Genomic DNA, 23,207 nt, shown 5'->3' with positions numbered 1-23,207 from the left:
TCCAAAAGCGATACGACTAATCACTATAATATTCAATGCAATACTAAGAATCCAAAACTATCATAAATTATGGAAACAGGCACTGTTACGACCGTTCGCGGAGAGACGCGATCTTGAAGGAACGCGTCAGCGAGAGGCGTAAATTCTCGCTACGATTAGGCTAATCGACGCCGCGAACTGATCGCTCCCCGTGTTTCGTTTAGGATAACAGGGGTGATTCAATGAATGCACTTTATTCCACAGTTGTAGAATATATATATATATATAGATATATTTGTATCTCAATAACACTATAACAACTTATACAGAACTTATAACAATAACTTATACAGAAAGTATTGATTCTAATCGTGGTTGAGGTTACGGATAATAGGTTTTAGCGAGATCGTGTGAAATACGAATGACTTGTATGAATGATGCGAAATGCTACTGATGCGACTGATGCGTTTGATTGTTCGAATGCTACTCAAGAGTTTTACTGTTCTGGGGCGATTTCTTTGTCTTTCAAGGAGACAACCCCCACCACCCCAGGATCACGCCACCGCACGCGCCAACGAACACGTAAAATCAAACCGATCCGAATCGAAGTCTCTGGTACTCGCGGCCAGACGGCAACAGTACGCTCGTCGATGCATTGTGTTGATATACGACATCGGATCACCTACCGCGGGCCGCCGGCGACGGTTAAAAACACGATATCAAAGGCGCGCCGCGACAATGTATAGACTTCTGCTTGCCAGTCTGCCCGCGACACGCGATCCGGTGGAGGAGAGTGCTACTCGACGTAACAGGCACAGATTATAATGTTACCCAAACCAGGCAAAGACCCACACGAAACAACATCTTACAGACCAATATCACTACTTCCCGTGCTCTCCAAAATACTAGAAAAAGTAATATATGCCCAACATAAACCAATAATAGAGAAGGAAAAATTAATAGCAGACCATCAATTTGGATTCATAAACAAACACTCCACCATAGAAGAAATGCACAGGCTCGTCAACGAAATAATACACAGAATAGAAAAGAAACAATATTGCACAGCCCTATTGATGGACATAGAGAAAGCATTCGACAAAATAAACCACAAAAGCCTAATACAAACAATCAAGAAACAATTCCCGGAACAAATATACCAAATAATAAAATCATACATAAGTAACAGGACCTTCACAATTAAAAATCAATGACGCACACTCCGAAGTCAAAAACATCAAAGCAGGGGTTCCGCAAGGAAGCGTCCTAGGACCCATATTATACACACTATACACGGCCAACATACCAACAACTACCAATAGTAAAATACTGACATTCGCGGACGACACAGCCGTGCTAGTCAGGCACACTAACCCTGTAACAGCAGCCACAATACTACAAGAGCACATCACAAAAATAGAAAAGTGGCTACAAGACTAACAAATTAAAGCTAACCCTAACAAATGCAACCACATCACATTCACACTGAGAAAACAGATAACACCAAACATCTTCCTGAACGGCACGCAAGTAACACAAACAAGGCAAGTCAAATACCTTGGACTTCACATAGATACACATTTCACATGGAAACAACATATCAAATCAATAATAGACAAAATACTGACAGCAAGAAGACAAATGCAGTGACTAACAAGCCGAAAATCCAAACTAAGCACAGAAAACAAACTAAAAATATACAAAATAATCATAAAACCAATCTGGACATACGCAATTCCACTATGGGGAACAGCAGCAATGAAACTATATAACCAAAATCGAAACAATGCAAGCCATAATCCTTAAAACGATAGTAAACGCCCCATGGTACGTTAGAAACGAGGACATACGGAAAGACCTAGGAATACCACTGGTGAAGGAGGAGATTACCAGACTCGCAAAAAGTCACAGAGAAAGAATAGAAACACACCCGAACCAGCTAGCAACGGAAACGAGCAACACAACATCACAAGAAGACTAAAACGGAAACACCCAATAGACCTCATAAAAGATATAACTTAGAAAAAAAAACGAAGCTGGCACCCCGCTGGGGGTAGCCGCCCACATGCTATATTTATTTTTTATTTATATTTTTTTTTCTTCACCAACAAGATATAACACTTTACCAAATGTCCGCAAGGACAAATTGTAAAATAACCAAAATAAAATAAAATAAAAAAAAAATACAGCGTTTACAATTCCTTTCTCTAATCATTTATTAGGTAAATAAATCATATGTCGGAAATCTATTGCAACAAATTCGTGACCTAAATTCCGCAATTACATAGTAAACTAAAAGTAGAAAGGATTCTATTCCTAAGCCAATGACCATGAAGCGTTAAACGTGACAAACGTAGAAAAGAATAATGCGAGTGAAAGAGGATGAGGAAGAGGGACTGAGAGTTGGCAAGTGTTTGACAAAATATAAAATATGAAACTTCGCAATAAACTGAGACCTTCTTCAGCTGAAAAATCAAATTTTCTTACTTTTAATTTGTAATGAATAGAACATTCGTCACCTGTTTGTTAGATGTTTCCAATTAAAATGGCAAAAAGCACGATACAATTCGTAGCATATTTGATTATGATAAATGTTATTAAATGCACATTGGTAAGTAAATGTAATTCAAATTACACCGTGTTTGGTCCCATTTTAATCAAAAAGATTTTGCAAATACGCTGGTAAAAGCTTAATTTAGAAGAAATTTAAAAGAAAACATACGTTATCTCGATAATGTCTGACATTCGGTCATGTTACATGAGTTAGAAAAATTTACCGTATGTCCAACTGGACAAATTGTAAAGTACAAAATAAATAATAATAAAAAAGAATAGTTACTCTATTGGACCCCTGTGGTGGAAATGACGATTATGCGAATATGAAAAGTAGATTCTTTACTGGAGATATCCTTTCTTTCATTTCTGGATTCATGCACGACTCACGTTCAGAACATACCAATGATATGCTATATATGTATATACTTTAAACAAAAGCAAAAGGAGAAATAAGCAACTAACTAACTAAGGCGAAAAAATAGGAAAAGCGAAACATCTTCGAAAAAGCTGAATTTTATGTCATTTTGAAAGTCCGACGAGGACTGGGAAAAAGTTTCATTGGTCAAAGTATTACCAATTTTCTTTATTACTTTTAATGCCAAAGAACTTAAATTACAAGAACAATATGATAATGACTGAAATACCACAGTAAAAATGAAATATTACTAAGGATCCAACATTGGATCTTATTTTAGAACATTTGCTGATTATAATTTTCGTCGTTTTTAAATAGGCAAGTACGAAGATTATAATACATCTTACACTTACAGAAATTGTTTGTAATTTCTCTAACCGTCCTTAAGTTTCGTTGTTCTGTGAATTTTTATACGTAATCAAGAACGGTCTTTCCGAAGTAGGACACAGAAATTTTTTAAATAACGAAATCAAAGTACTACTCTTGTTACCAACTGGTTGCAACAAATTGTTCCACAGATAATTCGCATCTTAGGAAACACAAAACATTTCTGATTATCAATGTAACACTCATTAAATAATTGTATAGTTTCATTTGTTATACTCACATAGTGCATGTAGTTTTTGACTCCAATGAAAGCAATCAGCATTAAGATAGGAGAGATCGATGAATCCATCCTCGGCAAGAGGTACTTTGGCATCTTTCAAAGTCGATAAAATTTTTACGGTGAAGTCATTTCTATGAAATTCTGGATAATTAGCGACTTCTTCGTCAATCTCTTGCCATCTAAAAAAATGAAACAAACTGGAATTGGTCAATAGCCTCTTTGCGTCTCGATAATTTCTGCGTTCACGTGTCGTTCAAGTAAGAGTCGGTCAGATCTTCGTGATAAGAGAAACAAAATGTTAGAGTTCCTGCGTAACACCAAGTTTCTGGTTGATCAGTGAGGGGACCTTGTCGTGTTTATTGCCACGGGTAAACTCGATCTGCAATCTCGCACGGGTCGCGAGATTTCAGTAGGCGCGTCCTTCGCGTGTCTCACTTACCCCACCATCGAACCGTTCCGCACGATTTCCTCTCGAAATGTCGGAATTGCGGAGTTATGTTGCGATGTTAGCGGTCGAGACGACAACATTTAGCATCGCGAGTACGGAACGATCGCGGTGCATGTATCAAATTTGTATACACATTGTTTATATGCGTTATTATGTATTAAATACTTATGGTGGCAAAGGATTGGAAGAAACATTGATCACCTCTACTCGAAAATTTAATGGAACGACTTTCGAGTTGCTATTATGGATTTTAATGAGGAAGCAGACTCAATATCTAACATTTTTAATGATTTAATGATTTTCTTACAAGGATGGTTTACGTTTTCGATACCGAATCTTCTTCTCTACGACTTGTACAAGGTAAGCTGTAGAAAACAAAGCGCAATTCTTTTGTTCTCAATTTTTATCTTATTTTAGCTTTAAGAATCTGTATCGAAACTTACCTGCGGTATCAGACGAATATTGATACGTTTGTGGTGTTTCAAGTACAGTATTTGTTGGTATCGGTTAGAAAAGAATCAATATCGATAACTGATAACTGTGCCTTTGATATTAATCGATAACAGATTGAAAATCGTAGATCGGTGTCGATAACATCGACATATATTCACGATATACGTTTATAAATATATTAAATATTTATCAGAGTTCTTTCATCCAAAGTTGAGCCCGAGTCATCAATAAGATCTTAATGTGAATTGAATTCAAACGTGATCAATCTATATCGATCTCTAATAACTTTTTTCAATAATGTTATTCACCAATATATAACAAGAATGAAATACGCTTAAATATAAAATAAAAATTAAGGTAATTAGGCAGAAAAGCGGCTGTACCTCCGATTTTGATGAAATTTAACTATGATGTATAAATCATCATTCAGAATAACATTATACTATAAACATTATACCATTACTCGACTTTAGTTTCCGAAATATTTGCAAGAATCTGCTGGTAATACTACATTAAATCTAACCTATACATGCACGTCCATAGCAACGTATGCGTCAGCGTGCTGCGATCGCTTATCCACTGTTTCTATAAACACATCATAGCTGCCAGGAAACGATCTGTATAACTGATGAGCTCGTGGAACAGCGAAAAAGATTGACAAAGTACGGAACGACGGCAATGCTACTCAATGTCGACGGCAAATAGCCTCACGCATTTTGTGGTTCCATTATACTGAGCGACAGGTGAGACAATCGCCAACATTTGAGTACCATTGCCGTCGCCGCGTATTTTGTCAAACTTTTTCCCATTTACATTGAAAACAGAACATGATTTTCAAGCTTTATTGATGCTTTCCTTAGCAAAAATGTCTGTTCTATCGCTTGCTGGTGTTATACTTTCTTGTAGACCTTTAATTTTTTAAATAAGTTGGAAAATCTAAGCAAAAAACGGACACGTTCTAAGCGTTCATTTCTCTTTAATCATTATCTACACATATTTAAATGTTTATAATAGTACATATCATTTTATTCAGGGAGGCTCATAATATTTTTTGTTCAAAACGCAATTCGATAGCTGCTAGCGTAAAAAAACAAAAATTTGCGAAGTAGCGAATTTGAATTTTTCTTGCGTTTTTTCTCAAAATTGAATTTTTCAAAAGCTGTGCATTCTAGCTAAAAAATGGTTGGCAAATTCGTATTTAGGTCAAAAGTGTGTACATGAATCACCTGATAAAGGTTGCAAAGCTAAATGCGCGTTCAGTGTAATCCGTATTGAATGTAGATTAGCTTTTTCAATTAGGCCGTCGTTAAAGTCTGATGGTAGTCAGCCTCCTCACGGTGCGACGACTGGATTGCTCAATATTACTAATTTTCTAGAATAGGGTTCGGCTTTGTATAGTTTTTGACAACCGCCAATACATGTAAGACTTGTGCGTTCAAAAGATTTTTTTATGTTTTCGCGGTAGTTTCGGGTTAGTAAAAAAAAAAAAAAAAAAGGTAAGCATTAAACAGTTTGCCCGTTATAGAGATTATTTGCAGGTCGCAGCGATATATTTATAGGTACACAACAACAGTAAATCAGTGGTCACACCATGCTGACGCATACGTTGCCTTATAAGTCAGATTCAACATAGTAGTAGCAGCAGATTTCTCTAAATATTTCGGAAACTAAATGAGTTTACCCCCTATAGGAAAAAAGTTGAGTTTCACAACATGCTTAAATTTCATTAAAATGAGATTTGTAGCTCCGTCTATGTATAATTACTAAGATTAAATATAAGGTATGACATAACAAAATTCTTGTAAGTGTTTAATCCTCAAGAACAAAATATTTAAAAAGTTTCTTAAATTCGGAAAATTAAACAAGCAGTGAATTTAAGTGAACAAAAAGACAACAAACATTGCCAAATGGTAAAGCTCCAAAATGCAACAGCAAATACCACCAATCAAAATAACGAACAAAAGTGAAATGTATTACATAAATAATGCTACAAATACGTTAAGCTTACGAACCTCTCAATTATTTTATAATATTCCTGTCTTTAATCCCTAAATTGTAAAGCAAACATACATGAATCATGGATGACAAATAGCACGGCAATGACTCTCTTCCTTGGTATGCAGCAACGAGATTCTTTAAGCGAGGTGGTGGTATAAGAGCAACGAAAGTTCTTGGTAAATTGTCTCTTAATATTCCAGGACTATTAATTAAATCTATTTTGTGATCATTTAACATAGACCATGGAGATGTTACACACGTATTAATACAAAAATCATTACTTCCAATCATCAACGAAATCAACTGAAAAACATAAAAATGTAGATACTACTGCGTAAACGGTTAAACAATAAATGAAATTATAAATTTCATTAAAAAAAGAAAGAAATTGCCCAATTTCATACTTGCATCTAATCCTTTTAAATTGTAATTATAATTTTCAATGATATTGCAACTGTATGTCTAGTAAATAAAGGGTAATGTAATTAATTCTTGAAAATAGTTCTAATTACAATGCCAATAATTTCATTATAACCTTTCTTTCTTAGTAATGAATATATAAAGGCCTTGGAGAATTTTTATTTTAATATTTAAATATAAATGGTAAACGTAGCATTGCAAATAATAGTAGACTATATATAGTAACGCAAGCAATAATGTTGCTAATAATTTAGATTTTATGTAAATTTATATTCTATTAATCGGCTGTTAATTTCAATGATCATATGCATATTAAAACACCATTTCCCATATAATAACTACGTATTGTATATAATTACTTTATCTACAAACATACGAACCTTTCAATGTTTATTGATATCTATCCTCGGGTCATCTTTTATTTTATTGATCAGATATATCGCCATGAGTGTTATATCTTTAGACATAGTTCCACATTCGGCGACGTCTAACTGCGCAGCTAGATCAGTATTTATATCGTCCCAAGTGAATAACCTGCTAATTTAGAATTGAATTCTTGCATATAGGGAAATCCGACTATAAAAGATTTCAGTATTCGTATTTATAGCGATACCCCAAATCACATGATTAAATAATGCAGATGTAAGAAATGAACAAACTTTAAGAATATTAGGGAGAGTCAGGTACTGTCGCTAAGTTCCTCGACCGCCAACACTGCCAACTATATCTCTATTTTCAATATTCACTTCGAACGTATAAATCGAAGTAGCTCCAACGCCAATTGTCAAAGAATCACCCATTGCGGCAATGACATCTATGTCTCCTGGGTTTGAATGATGAACCGACTCGGGAACTTTCGAAGACTTGTCGGCTACACAAATTAAAGTAAAGACATTAGAATACATATGAACTTCAAAAGATAAGCATCAATTTTAGTATTCTTAAACTACAGTTGGGTGGGAAGCTTGTAAATTACATATCTATGTTCAAAAGTGATATTAATAGAACAAAAATATGAATGAACTGGAAAGCGCATTGGAATTCTTGTCGTAACTACAAATTATGAATTTTACCGATTGTTCTTGGGATGAATTGCAAAAATTATTGGTAATAAAAGAAATCTACGATTTAAATTGAATAATGATTTTAAAGAACAAATACGACGATATAATATTTACGAGTAATATCATAAAGTAATTGATAACAATAAACATAAATTTGATTAATTACCTGTTACGTTGGAAGGAAACGGGCTTTCCCTTGAAATTTCATCTTGAAATTTATTTTTATTCCATGCTTCTTCATTTTTTGTGTTTACAAAGTATCTTTCTTAGAACATTTTATAATAACACATCATCTGTAATATAACGTTGCACGTGTCATGCCAAAATCATGATCAAATACTGCGTAAAATATATCAAAACCCATCGTATGCAACTGCTCGTATGACAGACACTTCCGCCAGAGCAGCCAAGCTAGACAGATGTGAGAAACTGTGCTTCGGTGAAAGTGCGACAAGCAGTGAATTTAAGTGAACAAAAAGACAACAAACATTGCCAAATGGTAAAGCTCCAAAATGCAACAGCAAATACCACCAATCAAAATAACGAACAAAAGTGAAATGTATTACATAAATAATGCTACAAATACGTTAAGTAAAAAACAACCAATAAACGAAGAACAAGAAAGCTCATCTACGAGAGTAATGGAAACGTTGCAAAACCAAAAAGTAAACAACTACATTGACAAACTATCATATCAAGATGAACACTGGAAAATAGCAACAGCGCACAAAAAGCGTAAAATAATATCAGGCATAAGCGCCATGAAAATTTCAGATACAGAAAAGCAACAATGGCTACAAGACATTCCCTTCCGAAATTCATTGGGTTTACTTATAGAAGAAATAAATGCGGACCCAAAAGAAAAGGTCACAACTCATATCGTTAAATCATCACCGATTTATGTGATGCCTAAACAATAGATCCACTAATCGAATTACTGAACAACTCTGATAGAAAAGAAAACTTCAGTATAAAGCAATTAAAACTAGAACAAGTAAAGGTACAAACAAAAACTCCAGAAATCTTCAGAAAAGTGACGCAAGCATTAAAGGAGGAAAACGCTGGGTATTACAAATACCAGCTCAAAACAGAAAAGACCTACAAAATAGTAATTAGAAGACTACACCTAAGGGCAAACACAAAAAATATATGTGAGGAATTAGCAAACATCACACACCAAGCAAAAAAAACAGCCATTGCCAGTGTTTCCAATATAATTTGAACCCAAAGCTAATGGCGAAGAAATCCTTGACATTACAAAAATCCCAAACACAATAGTAACAATTGAGCAACCTCGTTATAAGTAGGGCATACCATCGTTGACATCATCGCAATGCATACGGCATCAACAATACGGACACACAAAGAACTATTGCAACAGAAACCCGGCGTGTATCAAATATGGAGAAAACCACCTAATAAAAAACTGCCCATACACAGGAAAGATAAACGAAGTAAAATGCTATAACTATAATGGAAAGTAAGCTATAATGGTTACGAAGAAAGCCAGAAAACAACTACAACGAAAACTGTTTCCATCGCTTCGAAGCAGAACATACGGCAACTATCCCTTCCAACAAGAAATTGCAGAACCAGAGCCAACACCAAATGTACAAAACGTACCAAACACTAACCATAGAAACATGAACTTCTTTGCTAGCCGAAGTTATGCGTCATAAGTAACTAATCAATCACCGCCCTTAAACAACCAAAACAAAATGACAAGTATAGCGATGCTATAGAAATAATCGAAATAGAATAAGATTGCCTATCGTAATAACAGAAGAAGGATTATCATCTACTAAAAATAAGCCTGCTATCGCGAATGAGATTCGTTGCGTGATTAGAAATGTAACAAGCTGTGTGCAGATATAATCAACGATAAATTTGTAAAGAAGGCGATAACAAAATAAATGTTGGAGAATTCAGTAACTTCGTTTAAACTACTGTAGTAATTAATGGTCCGATGATATTTTTGATATATATTGTATTGATAATGATAATTGACAATCAATAGAATACTCAATTGAATATACAATGGCAAGGAATCTACGATCGCGTGTTGCTTGTTGCTATTCCCACTCTGTGTTCCTTACCAAACATCGAACAACAATGCGACTTTGCGATAGTAGATACCGACACGTCTGTCACAGGGCTGTAATGATTTTCGGTGTGGAACATCTCTAGATACTCATACTTTTAGTAACACCACCTTCTTAGTGAAGCTGGATAATGTCACGCATTAATAATCCGATTAACATTTTTATCTCCAACACCAAAGAAGAAATAGCTTTGAATCATCTTAAAGCATGAAGGATCGAGAGCAGTTGACTTTTTATCGTTGATTGTTTCTACACTTACATTTGTAGCGGCACTTGAGTCATAGGACGATTCGAATCGAGAGTGACTTGTGTTGTTGTTTTGTCTCGGAGTATTAACACCGCTATGGTAAACGAAATGTAATAATAAACAAACTCCGAACAGAACAATGTAGCCGCTACGTATAACCGTCAACCGAAGTTGAACTTAAACTTTCTGGTACTCCCGCGACCAGTATAAATAAATGAACACGATCATTAAGACAATTAGTTAGTCAGTTATCAGTCCGTTAGTATCATGCATTCTTATGATCAATCAATCAGTTAGTTAGTATCGAGCAATCTTATAGCGATTAATATCGAGCGAATGTACACCTTACCTTGTATGCACATATCGAGCAACACTGAGCGAACGACGACAAATTTCGTATCACAAAGAATTTTAAATACATTTGACTATACAAAGCATTAGCTCGTCTCGTCAATATATACACCAATACGTTTAATCGTCCTCCACAGACCGAAATTAACCTCGCCAACCATCAACGGAACAAGCACTTTCATTGATGATTTGATATTAGTAGTGGCCGCCGATGCTATCGTTCCACAATATTTATTAGAACTAGCAAGGATTACGACGATTTTATACATTTATACTTTTACTAATCTGATTACTACAAACCATACCGTTATATATGCATATTTTTATATATCGCATTTTTAATCTTATTACGTGTGAAGTCCAATGTTGTGGAACATGAAGAACGAGGTGGTCCATGTGGCGCGGGTCTGCATTCTGCCCGCCATAATACAAATGTTTAACTAAAAACTTGGCGAACTAGTCAACTATGAGGTGGGCCGTAAGCAATCATATATGCAATAGATTGAGTTTGCGCCTGTGCATTAACTTTAACACAATTTGCTATGGACGTAACATCATGAACGTAAAAATCGCAAACATAATGCACTTGTTATCGATACAGGCACATAATTCCATTCTTGATTAAAAATGGAATCCTTCAAATTATCGCATGCAGTCTTTCGCGAACCCTAATCCTGATATTTATTGATTGAGGATGTTATTGCATTGATTACATGGTACAAAAGCGTAGTTGCAACTCGAGTAGCATTCGATGGCAAAATTTTAGTTGATATATTTGGCCACAGCTATTTGGAGTGTTTGAACTCGACAAATTTTTTAAAATTATAAGTTTTGTCTGGTATTCGCCGATGATCGATTTAAAATATTTTATATAAACACTTTAGCGAGTATGCATGAGTAAAGGCGATAATTAATCCGTTATTCTTTAGGACCACGTGGCCGATTTAATTTTTGATATGGACTAAAATACCGTAATAGTAAGTTCTGGATCGCCAAGTTTTTCACTTAGTTGCTGAAAAAAACATTGTGAATAAAGCCAATTTAAGAATTATTGAAACAAACATTTTTGTCTCAAAGAAGGATTAATTTGTGAGCCATGGTTCTTTTGAGACTTGTTTCCTCGTTGAGAAAAGTCGTTCGAAATATCTCTGTGCTTGGCTTGATCTCCTTACATGAACGAAAATATGTCAGCTTGAGCAACATAGTACAGAACGATTCCAAATGAGCGATGCATGGTTAGTAGCTTACAAGTTGTAAAGAAGAAAATTATGGGATTCGCAGACGGAAATCATCCTGCGAGACGTTTTCTAAGAAAAATCATAGATTGAACATAAAATCTACATACTCATTAAAATCCGTATCGTCATATCGTAAATTGCTCCAAGGTGTTTTCGAATAAAGAGGATTAATATTTCCTCTGAACCTTCGCCTTCATAAATAATTAATAAGCAAATGTACATATAAACAATTTTTTTGCAAGTTTACACATCGTAGGAAAATTACACACGTACTACGGTGGCCGGACTGGTGCCAGATAAATCGTAACAAAAATAGCAATATCCACAGAAAAACCGCGTACGCATTACGAATTTATATTTTATCCATCTCTGAATGTCGAGTCTCTATTTCATCGACAGTGTCATATATTTTAAAGCCGACTTGGTCAAAAAACTACAAGGTTTATGAGCAAACAACTTGAGAATCAAAGTGAGCATTTAGAGCAAATGAAGGATTCATAGAAAAGTTTTATTTTTTAACTATCTTATTTTACAATATATTTATTTTCTACCATCATTGTTTATTGCTTATTGTTAACGAATAATTATCTCGTAACTTTTGTTTGGTGGAGGATAATAGAGAATTTTGTCATTATAATGTTGCCCTTATAATGGAAAAATGTTCATATTCAGTGAGCAGATAAATTGCTTACAACTCTGAAATCATGTGTGTATAAATACCTGCATTCTTTTTAAACTATTATAGAAAAAATAAAAAATGTCATAAATGGATTTATTTAGAAAGGAGACGAATGAAAAGACAAAATGAAAAGATGATGAATCCCTTCTTCATAAAATTGTATTTATATTGTCTTTGGTTCAAAGATAAAAAACTAACGTTCAAATAGTCAGTATACAAAACATAATATTATCCATAATAAAATTACTATACCGGATATTTTGGTGATCTGATGTATCCAGTACAACCTAAAATAATAAAAAATATATGTATTAATATTAGTTCCTATTTTTTTATACGAAGTTACTTCTATACGCACCTTGATAATCGTTCTTGGGCTGCTGATTGAAACTCTTGTTTTAGAATAAATTTCCTAATTCCCATCAGGTAAATTGCGACATACTTCTTCCAGTCCATATCCTCCAAATCTAGTTTGACCATATCGCTGTCGTGTAACATTTTCACCTTCCTCGCCAAGTCGGAACAGTTATCCCTTTGAAAGGTCCATTCATTTGTAGTAAAATATGACAACGCTGTGAACAGCTTGTTGCTCTTTTTTAGAAGTTTTATCATTCTGAAATATCATTTTTAATTATTATTGTAGATGAACACAAAGATTGTTCGAGAAAGATTGTCCTCGTTGTTCGAGGATCGATAGAATACTCACATTGGTTTACTACCTCGCAGTCTTAAAAATGTATCTATGACGAACGCAGGTAAAACATACGGAATTACACTCAGAACGTTGAAAATATATTTATTAGCTATCATTGGACAACCCGGGTACCATAGTGTATCGTTCATTGGCATTTCTCTGCTATACTTCAACACCAGCTGTTGCAAGTGACCCCACCTTGTCAATTGGAACGTTTACATTATTGCAATCATTGCAATTATACTTAAAGCACAGTTTACTCTCATCCGGGTATCTCGGGAAATATTATGGAATTTAGATAAAATATTATGTTATATCACTACTTTTCTAAATTGAAGTATTGAAAGCAAAAGCGAACTTTTTTTATTTATTTTATTTGCGAATTGGTCACATTACTTAAATAAATTGAGTTTCTTGGAATACTGTAACAATCAAAGTACACAAGTTGAAAAAGATTCATAGTAAATTTTACCTAAAAGGATTAGCGTTACTCGTGCAGTTGTAAACTTTAACTTCGTGCTCAGGATGTAGCGTGACATGCCATGCAGTACATATTATCGTATCGATTACGAAATCGACGGGCACTAAATCCACTCTTGCATCTTTCCTACCCCGTATTGCTGTTGCACATCCTCTACTGATTAGCAGAAGAATACCTGGTAACATTAAATTGGTTTAGAAACTATTTTCGATTAGCAGAAATGTAGCACTAAATAGATTCGAAACAATTCTCGTAATTTTGAACAACAACAAACTTGAACTATAATAATGACGATCTAGCAGAAAGCCTCACATTTAGCCTATCACAATCTAAGCGACTAACTTCACTTTTGTGAAATGTAAATAGTATTGAATTATTATTGAATAATATCTATTAAAATACTTGTAAATCCAGAAATATTCTGTATCCAACCAGGACATGGATCTTCCAAAGAGGCACCAATTATGCTTGGCCGCACTATCGCAACTGGCAGATCTTTGCAATTGTTTGCTACAATCTGCTCTGCTAAATTCTTACTGAATGTGTATGTGTTTGGATAAGTTTTTAAAATCTCTTTTTCTATTTGATTGATCGACGTTTTGTTGAATTTGTTACACACATCGATCATTTCTGAAGGTTTCAAGCTCGTGCTGCAAAGTCAATAATAAGTGAACATATTCTTCACGATATAATTATAAATGTAATATTTCTAAACCACGAAACAGCGTCCTCATATAACTAATCCTTACGTATAAACTTTTTCCTCGATCTCATGTAGATGCGCATTACTGTAAGCTGTGCTAACGTGGACGAAGCTAATTGGATTCTTTAGTTCGTTCCAAAGTTCGATGACACGCGCAGTACCTTTCGTATTGACATTAACAGCCACGTGTAACGGCTCGTTGAATCTCACAGTGGCCGCAGCGTGAAACACTATGTTTACTTTCTCTAACAACAGACTTCTATCTTGTTGCGAAAGACCTAAATCCGGCAAACTCACGTCACCTTTCACGGGATAAACTCTGCTGAAAAGTGAGGGGTTCTTTGCTTTAATGCCATAAATCTGAAAACGAAAATTCCAGAAGTGAGAGTTAATCAATTTGGCCCCTGACAGGATTTAACATTGAAAGAAATAAGAATATATTTACGAACGGGATCATCTATGAGCTTCTTAAATCGTTGTTCTATCGTTTCGTCCGTTTTTGATCGAATTAGTATAAAGATGGCAGCGATGCGAGGAAACTCGCGGATTAGTTTTTCTAAGAGGCCTTTTCCAAGGAAACCGGTTACTCCAGTCACAAGAATCCCACTACCGGCATAGAATTCTTCGAGAGTATTCGTCTTATTCAATCCTTTATTCGCACTTTCATTGCTTTTTTTATCGATTGTATCCATGTTTCAGGATCTTCACACTTACAGTCCCTATATTTGCCACTGAATTATCAAATAGTAAGTTGGAAAGTCCCTTTGGAATTCTTGGGAAAATCTCCAATACTTTACTTTTCATAATTTAACCCGATTATAATTGTCCGAGATTTGTGATAATGAGCTTGGGCTCGAAGTGACAACTAGTTGCTAAACGTAGCCGCGGTCACGGGATAAACGTTTTTACCTAATAGAGGTATAGAGTAATTGTATAGCTCTCCATAAAAAGAAATAGTTGTAGCGGCACTCGACAGTAAACATTCCAATGATTTCTGTCCCGGTCAACTTATGAAAAACTTATGAAAAACCGTTCTTAAACTCAACTGTTGCTAAAACATAGCCGGAGTTTCACGCAACTATCACATGAAGGCGAAAGTTCCGATTACCTCTACTGACTGGTTGTAAATTATTGAATAACCACAGTAAATTATCTGATAATAATTTTGATATATATGATATTGGTAATGATGAGCACAGTTAATAGAAGATACAATTGAATACAGAATATCAAGGAATCATCTGTTACCTGTTGCTATTTCCACTACGTATTCCTTATCAAAGATCGAACAATAATACGTCTTCACGATAGTAGATCCCGACACGTCTCTCACAGTAATGATCACGATGTAATACTCCTTTGGATACTCGTACTTTTAATAACACCACCCTACTACTGAAACTGTATAGCGTCATACATGAATAGTTCGGTTAACGTTTTTATCTCCAGAACCAAGCAAAACATAGATTTAAACATTTGAATTTTAATGACATTTTTATTGTATACAATATTTTATCAGTTAAGATGACGGCGAAAGTATTTGAATTGCAAATTCCATTTCATACTACGAACTACCTATTCTGCTGGGATTAAATAACACACAGTCAATGTGAAATGTATTCATGGAATGCTTTAACAAAAAGTAAAATTATGGTACAACTTCGTTTAGTAAGAAATTCGAAGGAAATGAAAAATACATAAATATTCTTACAAGTCTACAAAATAATTTTCAAAAAAAAAAGAAAAGGATTTAATACCTATTTCTATGGTGAAAATATTAATAATTATCTAGCTAATGCTAAATATATATGCGTAATATATATTCGAACAGATACCATTCATAGGATGCGATGTCTCTATCGTAATATAATACAGTATAATCATTTAAAGAAGATTTCCTTAAAAAAAAATGGGAAAAGTTTTTAGTAGTGTACTCATCAATTTGATGAATTCAATGCCACGATATTTGCAAAACATAATGGAAACAAAAATGTCGCGAATGGGCAGACTCTGATTTTAATAAACCGTGAGACTTGAAGAACAGCACGAAATATTAAACACGTATTCTTTTTCAGTTGCGGTAAATCAAGTTTATGAGGGGTAATAACCCTCTATAGTTCAAGCCCTAAGAGATTACCACGAAACAATTAAAAGTGACAAAAATTTTTTAATAAAGATGTTAACGTATAGGAAAAGTACTACAGTTAATAAGAAATTTTCAAAATTCTTTGAAGAAGTAACTCAGTAATGTCTATTTGAAAAATTACGGCATCAATAAATATGACAAAAAAAATTTGCATTTTGTGTTGTTGAGGAAATATTAAGTTGGTATGATCACTAGTTCTTACATACTAAGTTTGTACGACTTGTAACGACGTTCCTTTGTCTTGGGCATTGGCAACGTGTTAATTATTTAAGTGTATCCGGTGTTTATATGGCTGTACATGGTGGTGAAATACAGAACGTAAAAACTAAATCTGAGTGAATCAATAAATATCTAACTCCAAAACATATTTCTTAGCATTTGTCTCGAATGCTACTATGTATTATGCATATATATATATATATATATATATATATATATATATATATATATATATATATGGTTTCCTCATTAGTTAATGTAAATATCCTATTTATATTCTGTCATTATATTTTCTTTTATTACGACGACCGACATTAATGCGCCTTAACGAACGCTATCGTTCGAGAATTTATTGAAACTAACAAGCATTATGATTTTTTTATGTTTTATGAATGACATGCACTTATCATTTCATTGCGAGCAAAGTTCAGTGGATTCGAATATGGAGAACGGGGTGCTTCATAAGGAGCTAGTCAGCATTCTGTTCGCAATAATACATGCATTTCATTAAAAAATTGACCAACTGGTCTACTATGAATCGTAAGCAATCGTGTATGAAATAGATAGATTTTACGCATGTGCTTTAACTTTGTACTGCTTTAAATTTGCTATGAAGTCGTAAACGTAAAAATTACATGTGGTTTTTCGCGAGTCCAAATGCTGGCATTTGTTGATTGAGGTGTTACGGTATTGATCATATAGTCCAAAAGCGTAGTTGCAACCTAAGTAGCATCCAATGATAAAATGGTAAGTTTTGTCATGTATTCGCTGATTGATTGAACAACGTATTACATATAAACACATTGATAAATATGCATGGGCGAAAGCGACAATTAATCTGTTCTTCTTTAGGAATGCACAGCCGATGTGACCTTTGATACGGATTTAAACGTCGCAATATTAAGTTCTTGCTCACCAAGTTCACTTAGTCACTGTAAATCGTATCGTTGGTTAACTTTTCCTCTACATGTAAAAGTCTTCCGTTATCCCTGTATTCTGATATACCTACAATTTTATGTTGCTTCATCGATAGTGGGATATTTTTCTTAGTAAAAGTAAATGTCAATATGAACTTTAACATTTGTTCCTCGTGACGACTACTCTACAGTACATAGCAATAAAAAGTTAAACCTCGAATTTCATGGTCAAGATTGTTTTTGAGCAAATTATTTTTTACAAATCTTCACCGATCCGAAAGAATAAAATTACAATATGATAGATTTTCTTTACACTTACTCTCTACACATCCTGTACAATATACATATGTATTAAATATTACGCGATGTTTTGTACTGTGTCGCAATTTTTTAATAAAATTTATGAATAGCAAATCTTTGAGCACATCATTGAATGTGCTGCTAGAACACGGAAACAGAAAAAAATAACAGGAAAAAACGTCAACATACTCACGAATCATATTAATATGCAAATGCATTCGCTGGAAGTTAGTTCCTACTTGTGCAAGATCACCTACCTTACGATGCGGTGGACAGAAAATGAAGCATAGTCCCATTCCTATTTAATAATCACAAACTTAATTGCAGATACACGCTTGCACTAACGTCAACAACATGTTATTTTATTCAAGTTCACTGTCATCGCACCGTTCTCTTAAATTATTTTTCTTGTTATACATACGTCGTGAAAAAATAATTAAAAAAAATCATTTTCAAATCCGTGAAGTAGCATTTCGAGAAATTCGTCCACCTTTTCTTGAAACGAAAAACGTGGAACTGTAGAACAACTACATCCTCTCTCATTTCGATGGCTTTTGAACACATTACCGGAATATGACTCTAACAACTTCTTTCTGTACATGTAACTGTTGGACGGCTATAGTTTCTGAAATATTCGGACAAAATCATCGATAACGTTCCAATAAATTCTATCAATGTATAATGTATATAATTATTACAATTGCACATCCGCGACAACGTACCGTTACCCGTCCATCTTTTGTTTATGGCATATACAGTGTGTTCAATGTAAAACAAATTAAGGGCTGATTCTTGAAGCTAAAATGGACCGAAAATCGAGAAGAAAAAAATTTGCGTTTTCGGTTTTATTTTTGAATTATTTACAATTTAACATCGGCCGACATATCACTGTGGAAAGTAGGTCAGCTCAAGCAGCGGGGTACACGGTGATCATCAAATCGAACGATACATGGTCAGCAGTTTACCTTGTACTACAAACTATGATGTTGACTGTGTTTTTACAAAGTTTATACACGTTGGAAAATCGCACATGTACCACGAGATAGAAAGAAGTATACACAAAAAAGTGAAAAAATGAAAATAGTAATGTCCAGAGGAAAATTACACGTGCATTAAGTATACTACAGATGCTACTGAATGTGGCTGTACGTTGTTTTACATAAAGAACAAACGATTCCCATACAAATTACTGTTCATTGTACATTATAATATTCAAATACATATACATGAAATAATAAATGAAGAAACACGAAAAAGCAACAAAAAAGTTATTTAAACTTATACTCGAAGGATTAGTTAAGGTATCGTTTTATGCACTAATGTGTAATATATGACGAATGAAAAATTATATTTATCCCGTTGAATAGCTCTTTTAAGTTTTTGATTTTGTTGACGAAGTGACACTATCCTTGCAAGGAAGTTCAAAGTAATTTTAAACACGTCTGGTGAGTAGCCCATTCGTTTTCTTTATACACATACTCAATCGTGCTTTTATAAAGAACACCACCAATATCACATATCAATTTTCTGTGAGCAATCTGTGTTTGAAATTTTGGGTGACCCTTAGTTTACGATACGGACACCACAATTGCCTTTTTGGGAAAGTCCGAAGTTCCTACCTCCGAAATTGTAAATATGAAGATGCGGACCTTATCAAGAAGCTAATTAACACCCTAAGTGTTCGATGGGTTCGCTCTAAAGTAAATAGCTGGTATCAGTCAGCAACACCAGAGAAGATTGGAAGGAATAGTTTCCCACCTCACAAAAGCCATGGTGAGTAGGAAAACCCTAAGACAGAGAGCTGGAATGTGAGGACCAGGCGAGGTTTCTTCAGGGAATCTTAAACAAGTCTTCAAACAGTCTTCAGCATACAGTCATACTCTGTAACATTACTCTGCATCTTTAATCTACCTCCACTTTGAGCGTTCACAGCGTTCAAGGTTCGCGATATCAACCGATCAGTTGCAAGCTGACTGATCGCCACCAAGTTGAGAGTTCGCATCAGTCTGCACACTCGCGACACGTGTGCGATTTTTTCGCGGTATGCGAACTTTGTACAAACGTTTCTTATATGTACTTTTGTTTCCTAATTATTTATCGAGGCAAAGGATTAGAAGGAACATTAATCCACTCTACTCGGAAATTCCATGCAGTGGTTTTCGACATGCAGTTACAAATTTCATTGAGTAAACGGGTTTAATCTATAATGGATGATTTTTATTTTGAGATATATCTCGAGAACTAATAAACACTTGAAGCTGGAATTTTCCAATTTGCTCGCCGCCTTCCCGCAAATTTCATGTTAATCGGCCACTGGTGCTTTTCGAAACAATATCCATTACGATTAATAATTCTTTATGAAATATAAAATTTCAAATTCTTCCAATTGAAACGTTCAAGGTTGATTGTTTTGTTTAAAATATTAGAATACGGAAATTATTTCAAATAGTTTATACATTAATTTACTCGTTTCGAAATAATCGATAGAAAGATAGACGCGAAACTTGACGAAGTACCGGTGAAGATATGCCACGAATTAGGGTGATTATTTTTACGCAGGAAATGACGTTAGAGTTTAATGAGTTGCTTGTCAATATTTCTCATTTGTCAAACTGTTGTATTTATTACTCTGTATGATTGTGTGTTATTTTTTCATATCGTGTGTATCGGTGTCTGCACAATGTGATAATAATAAGTTCAGTTTGTCATGATAGAAGAATCGATTCTAATAAGTACATTCATGTGGGAAATTCCAGTAACATCTTAACAACATTCAACATTGATATTCCAGATCAAAAGGTCATATTTTTCTGCTTACATCATATTCTACTTATCACAGGGACCAATTTTGCAACAAAAACTATCAATCACAACTGGACCATTCTCTTGCCAAATGATGTTGAAGTTTCCTATACAGGTCAACACAAAGTGAGAGTGATTTCCTGACTGTGAATCTAAAGAAGAAATTGTAAATGGTGTTTTGTTTTATAATGTGAGAAAAATTGAACCAATACACTAGAAAAAAAACTGTGTCCGCTGTTGAAGATTATAAATGATAGAAAACATGTTTCGACGCTACTAGAGAAGATATTTCTTTTTCTATGGAGATACAGCGGTCCCTCACTCTACGGGGCACTTCTTTTACGTGAGTTCCTTTTTTACGTGGTAAATTGCAACAGTTTTTTAACGCGATCTTATCTTACGCGACCGATAACGTCAGTGCCGTATGAGATTAAGATGAAAGTACATTACGTTGTGCTAGACATTATATGCGTGCATATTTTTTCTTTTAGGCTGACAGACTTTATTTACGTGATTCTCATTCGTGTAAAACGAATCCACGTGGAACGGATACTCCGCGTGAATTGAGGAACGGATGTAATTATCTTCTCAGCGTTTTGCAAATGTATATATCATTCATGAATAATGTATGATATAAATCAATCATAAGTGGAAATAGATCAACTACTGAGATATAATATAAGCATAATCTATTAAATAATTATAACTTGCCTAGTTTATATTATACGTCAATAATAAAATAAAAATATGGCATAATGCATTAAGTTTAATGTTAATATTTTAAGGGAATTATGTGAACATCTTTTCATATAGCAGCTTTTATACTTTGGGCGCAAAGACATGACAACACATCTGGAAAAAAATCAATATACATCGCAAGGAAAGATCTCGTTTTGATATAACACAGATATGAAATTCTCTGAGGCAAAACTACGAGCGTGTCCAAAATTATTTGTTAACCGTATAAACTTGTACAATTCCGCTAAAACGTAGGTCCGATTAGCTACACAAGTACAGCATGGCTTTTATTCATACTGATGAATTCTAATACTATCAGAAGTTAATATTTATTTTATTACAATTATTATTTAACAATTATATCTATATATCATTATTACAATTATATTTAATTACAATTACATTACCATTATTCATTTACCTATCATTTTTATGATTAATTTGTTATTACGTCACGCTAGCGCTGCAGGTCGTCTGGCTCTGACCGGATTGAAATAAGTAGTCTAAACCCAAACCCAATACATTGACGACATTCGCTTCTGATTGAATCATAACATACATGTCTTAGAGTATCTCATATGCAATTGTGTACGGAGCTTTACCCAAGCTCGTACCAGCCTCGTTGGTCAAGACAAAGAGGGAGTGAGTGCTAAATTCAGCCGCTGGCAGCCAATGATGCGTGCGCTGCCACAGAAGCACAATTATCAACGAAAGTACACTGTAGTTGTACCGATAGCTTTTGCGAATTTCTCGGAAATCATCGCCCATTCATAGTTTACATATGGAGGAAAAAATTGTTTTAAATGTTGAGCTTCACAAATCATCGAAATCGGAGAACATGGAAGGGTTTTACAGTTTCGCCCTCGTTCTTACGAGGCTAGCGGAGACGAATAAAGTACCAATGTCTCCGTCTGAGACATTCATAACATGCCACGCATACGTAAAATGCCCTTCTTGTCTTCCTTTATTACAACTCAACTTTCGGACCACTTCTTCTATGCTTTCGGCATACGCGTATCAAGAACTGTTTACATGACCGTGATCCTAACTACACGTAATCGGCATCAATAGAATGCTACATTAAGGCGTTAACTTTCAATATATGTTTAGTTTTTGCTTATAACTTCGTATTTTTGCATTTCTTCACATAGTTTTGGGCCTTCGACAATAATCATTAAATTGTCTAAAATAATGAAAAGAAATAAAATTTAAGAAGTTTTAACGAAAATTTTCGCCGACAAAAAAAATTTAATTAATCTTTTGGTTAAATTGTAGGAAATAATGGAATATATAAAATGAAGAATTACCTGTACACATGAAATAAGAAGTAGACGTTCTTAAATTTGCTTGAGCCAGCGATGTCATAAGTTATCCTACAAATAGTATAATCCATTTTTATCTACAGTTTAATAAAATTGAAAACATGAGATCAACTGGGCAACAATTTTCATACTTTACTTCACTACATACTGCATAATAATTATGTTACAAATGTTGGATGCTTGTACTATAACATATTCGCAAATATAGGATAAATGTCTGCCCCAGACATCTTTTTGTTTCATTTTCTCATTAACATCTAAATGTAACATCTAAAAGTAATAAATAAGACTTATATGCATATGTACATCATTAACGTGCATATATATC

At 34.3% G+C, this 23,207-nt stretch overlaps 1 protein-coding gene and 1 pseudogene across 1 annotated transcript; both read right to left on the bottom strand.

Moving 5' to 3' along the window:
• Window positions 1–3,097: 3,097 nt before the first annotated feature.
• LOC132915366 (phospholipase B1, membrane-associated-like) lies at window positions 3,098–7,438 on the bottom strand (annotated as a pseudogene).
• A 5,260-nt stretch (window positions 7,439–12,698) lies between these two features.
• On the bottom strand, window positions 12,699–15,839 carry LOC132915181 (putative fatty acyl-CoA reductase CG5065). Its single transcript, XM_060974908.1, has 8 exons — window positions 15,684–15,839; window positions 14,885–15,166; window positions 14,482–14,795; window positions 14,135–14,382; window positions 13,724–13,907; window positions 13,264–13,449; window positions 12,916–13,170; window positions 12,699–12,844 (listed from the first exon to the last, which is right to left on the bottom strand). The coding sequence occupies exons 2-8, from the start codon at window positions 15,125–15,127 to the stop codon at window positions 12,766–12,768; spliced, it is 1,509 nt and encodes a 502-aa protein (XP_060830891.1). The 5' UTR covers window positions 15,128–15,166; window positions 15,684–15,839; the 3' UTR covers window positions 12,699–12,765.
• Between the last annotated feature and the right edge of the window lie 7,368 nt (window positions 15,840–23,207).

The sequence above is a fragment of the Bombus pascuorum genome, chromosome 16, assembly GCF_905332965.1.
Source record: "Bombus pascuorum chromosome 16, iyBomPasc1.1, whole genome shotgun sequence".
NCBI classification, from domain to species: Eukaryota; Metazoa; Arthropoda; class Insecta; order Hymenoptera; family Apidae; genus Bombus; species Bombus pascuorum.
Note: the sequence above shows the minus strand (reverse complement) of the source record. Positions and strands in the feature narration are given on the sequence as shown.

Excerpts from the sequence above, each read along its gene's own strand:
- LOC132915181 (XM_060974908.1), bottom strand. The coding sequence starts at position 15,127 with ATGGATACAATCGATAAAAAAAGCAATGAAAGTGCGAATAAAGGATTG. Across the intron at positions 14,796-14,884 it reads AGAAGCTCATAGATGATCCC|ATTTATGGCATTAAAGCAAA; the intron begins GTTCGTAAATAT and ends TTTCGTTTTCAG. Across the intron at positions 13,171-13,263 it reads CTGCGAGGTAGTAAACCAAT|AATGATAAAACTTCTAAAAA; the intron begins GTGAGTATTCTA and ends ATGATATTTCAG.